Here is a 4,122-nt window from a genome sequence, read left to right on the forward strand (position 1 = left end):
CTCAAGCAATACCAATCTCCCAATTGTGCACCAACATCACCAAATACACTAACATAACCAATATCACATACATATATCAACTTAGGGCTCATAAAAATGACAAATTACAAGGGTTTGAGCACATCTTACCTCAGCCCATATGAAGTAGAGATAGAACCCACTTAGAATCCATGTTGGAGTATCCCTAAATACCCAAAATCACAAGATTTCAACACTAACTACCCAAAAACATGTAACAGTGGAGAATTTCGAAAACTGGGCAGAGATGAATAGAATACTCACCACAAAACTTAGATATAATTGTAGAGGTTGAGAAGAGCGACGCGTGGCCGCAAACGGCTCGTCAATCGGAGCTCCGTAGCTCAAGTTATGGTGGTTTGAAGATCAAAGAGAGTTAGGTTTTCTCTCTTCTCTTCTCTCTTCTCAAATCAGCGCCCCAACCCTTCTTTTTAGGGTAAAATGAGCTGAAATGCTCACAACTAATGTTTATATATGTTGGGTCTTGGGCCCACTTAGGCCCGGTTCACTTATTTTTGCCCATTGGCCCAATTTTAGGCCAAAACCTTTAAGATTAGCGCTCTAAATCGCACTTTAAATATTTCTACCTTCCCTAATTATAATTCCTCATTTCTTAATCTTATTTACCCATAATCAATTTCCTCAGTTGTAGTACCAGACAGATCTCAGCCGATACTGCCGGTCAAAATTCCACTGCACGCTTTTACGCAGAAAACTATATTTTCTGACTCGGAAAAATTCACTGAATCCAAATATCATATTTAAATTATCAAATTCCAATTGCCAAATCTTCCAACCATATTCACTCCTATCTAACTTATTATTTAATTAATTTCGGTTAGACCGGGTATTACAAGTATGCTTCAGCATATGACCATGGTAGGGACAGCCTATCAAGCTGCTCATGACACCTCTGAGGAAGTAATAGCCAATGTTATTGTTTCTGGTTTCTCTGGTCAACTCAAAGGTTGGTGGGATAACTACCTTTCTAATGACCAAAAACAATCAATCTTTTCTGCCATAAAGGTTAATGATCAAAACGAACCCATCCTTGGAGATGATGGGGAACCTATCCCTGATGTGGTTAATACCTTAATCTTTACTATAGCAAGCCACTTCATAGGGATCCATCTCTTTGGAAAAATCGTTCTGCGGAATTACTTTCCAATCTCAGATGCAAAACCTTGTCTAACTTTAGATTGTATAAAGACACCTTTCTTACTAGGGTCTATACCATAAAAGACAGTCAACAGCCCTTCTGGAAGGATAAATTCCTACCCGGACTTCCCAAATCCCTGGGAGATAAAGTAAGGGACAAAATTCGTAGCTTAACTCCGGATGGGATAATTCCCTATGATGCGTTAAGTTATGGTCAAATTATCTCTTTCATCCAAAAGGTTGCTCTAAAGATCTGTCAAGATGATAAGATCCAACGACAACTTGCTCGTGAGAAAAAACAAAATCGTATCGATTTGAGAACTTTCTGTGAACAATTTGGTCTTCCTGCTTGTCATCCAAGGAAAACTAAAAGACCATCCAATCAAAAAAATTTTGAATCTTATCCTGAAAAGAATTTCAGAAGACCAAGGAAAAGTTTTCAAAGAACCAAGAATGAAAAAGGTTTCCAAAAGAATTTTCAAAAGTATCCTCAGAAAAACCCCATTATTTCCTATACATGTAAAAAACCAGGACATGTTAGCAAATACTGTAGGTTAAAAGGAAAGATTAATAATCTGAACCTTGATCCCCAGATTGAGGAACAGATTAACAATCTTTTAACTGAAAGTTCAGATGACGAATCTTGACCAGAATCCTCCGATGATATCAATAATATCCAAGTTGATGATATTGAATCATCCTTAGATTCTTATGTCAAGCAAATTAATGTTTTATCCAAAGATCAACATCTCCTATTTGATGCTATAGAGGCTATTGAAGATCAAGAACAAAAGAAAGACTTTCTTTTGAAATTAAAACAAAATCTTTACAAAAAGAAAAGAAACCCAAAAACCTTGTCCTCAGTAATAAATATGATGTCAAAACCATTTTTAAAAAAATAGAAAAGCAAGTTATTCATCCCATAATCATTCAGGATCTCCACACTGAGGTCAACAACCTCAAAAGGGAAATCCAAGATATCAAAAGAAATTAAGATAATCATCAACTCTTTATCTCACAATTAATGCAACAAGAAGGGTCTGATGATGAAGAACTTGATCCTTTTTTAAACCAAACTGAGTTTTCTAAAAAATAAGAAAATAAAATTTCTAACGACAATGACGGAAAAGAAATCTTGAGAATGATGAATGTGTTCTCTTTTATGAAACATCGTGTTAATATCCGAATTGTCTTTAAAGATTTTGTTCTTGAAACCATCGCACTCTTTGACTCAGGTGCAGATTCAAATTGTATTAAAGAAGGTCTGATCCCCACAAAGTATTTTGAAAAAACTACTGAACGTCTTAGCTCAATAACGGGTGAAAGACTAAACATCAAATTCAAATTAACCAATGCTTTTGTTGAAAAAGGTAATCTTAGGATTCCAATCAACTTCATCATAGCAAAGGATATCAAAAACGATGTAGTCTTGGGGACACCTTTTATAATCCTTTTGTTTCCCTACCTAGCAGATTTTCATGGACTTACCTCTTTTGTGGGAGGACAGGTAACTTTCTTTGAATTCCTAGATTCACCAAACCAGAAATCTCTCAACTTAATCAAATCCAAAACTAAACAGATCTGTTTTTTGAAAGAAGAAATCTCTTTTAAAACCCTTGAATCACAACTTTCTCAACCAAGGATTCAAGATAAAATTAAAATTCTTTCAAACCAAATTGAAAAGTCTATTTATTCTGATCTGCCTCATGCCTTCTGGAATAGGAAAGAACACATTGTTGATCTTCCCTATGAAAAAGGTTTCAAAGAATCAAAAATCCCTACAAAAGCCCGCCCTATTCAAATGAATGAGCAGCTTTTGTAGCATTGTCAAAAAGAGATTAATGACCTTTTGAATAAAGGATTAATTCGTCCTAGTAAGAGTCCTTGGTCTTGCTCGGCTTTTTATGTCAATAAGTAAACTGAGATAGAACGAGGAACTCCCAGGCTTGTCATCAATTACAAACTGTTGAATCAAGCTTTACAGTGGATTCGTTATCCTATCCAAAACAAAAAGGATTTACTCAATAGGTTAAATTCAACAAATATCTTTTCAAAGTTTGATATGAAATCCGGTTTTTAGCAAATTCAGATTGAAGAATCTGATAGATACAAAACTGCATTTACAGTCCCATTCGATCAATATGAATGAAATGTAATGCCGTTTGGTCTGAAAAATGCCCCATCGGAATTTCAAAAAATAATGAACGATATTTTTAACCCATATTCAAACTTTGCAATTGTTTACATAGATAATGTCTTAATCTTCTCTCAAACTTTGAAAGAACATTTCAAACATGTTAAAACTTTTATGTACATCATCCAGAAAAACGGACTTGCGGTTTCAAAATCGAAAATTGTCCTTTTCCAAACAAAAATTTGTTTTCTTAGTCATATGATTTCCCAAGGAACAATAACCCCTATCAAAAGATCAATTTTGTTTGCAGAAAAGTTCCCAGACTATATCCTTGACAAACCTCAACTCCAGAGGTTCCTAGGATGTCTTAATTATGTCTCGGACTTCATCCCAAATCTTAACAATCTCATTAAGCCTTTTCATGATAGGCTTAAGAAAAATCCTCCGCTATGGACGGACAAACATTCTGATATCATCAGATTTCTTAAAACCAAAGTTCGCAATCTTCGTTGCCTTTACCTACCTGTTCCTCATGCATTCAAAATTGTTGAAACAGATGCATCTGATTAAGGATATGGTGGTATCTTAAAATAAAAATTGCATGATAAAGACTGTATCATTGCATTTACATCCAAACACTGGAATAGTACTCAACAAAGCTATTCCACTATCAAAAAGGAAATTTTAGCCATTGTTTTATGCATCACAAAATTTCAATCTGACTTACTCAATCAAAAGTTTTTAGTCCGAGTTGATTGCAAATCAGCTAAAGAAGTTTTACAAAATGTTGTTAAAAATATTGCATCAAAACA

At 34.7% G+C, this 4,122-nt stretch overlaps 1 protein-coding gene across 1 annotated transcript; it reads left to right on the forward strand.

The window, feature by feature from the left end:
- LOC107620369 lies at positions 895 to 3,880 on the forward strand. The gene is made up of 3 exons (XM_016322539.1): positions 895 to 985; positions 2,376 to 2,683; positions 3,500 to 3,880. The coding sequence occupies exons 1-3, from the start codon at positions 895 to 897 to the stop codon at positions 3,878 to 3,880; spliced, it is 780 nt and encodes a 259-aa protein (XP_016178025.1).

This window comes from Arachis ipaensis, chromosome B10 (assembly GCF_000816755.2).
Source record: "Arachis ipaensis cultivar K30076 chromosome B10, Araip1.1, whole genome shotgun sequence".
NCBI classification, from domain to species: Eukaryota; Viridiplantae; Streptophyta; class Magnoliopsida; order Fabales; family Fabaceae; genus Arachis; species Arachis ipaensis.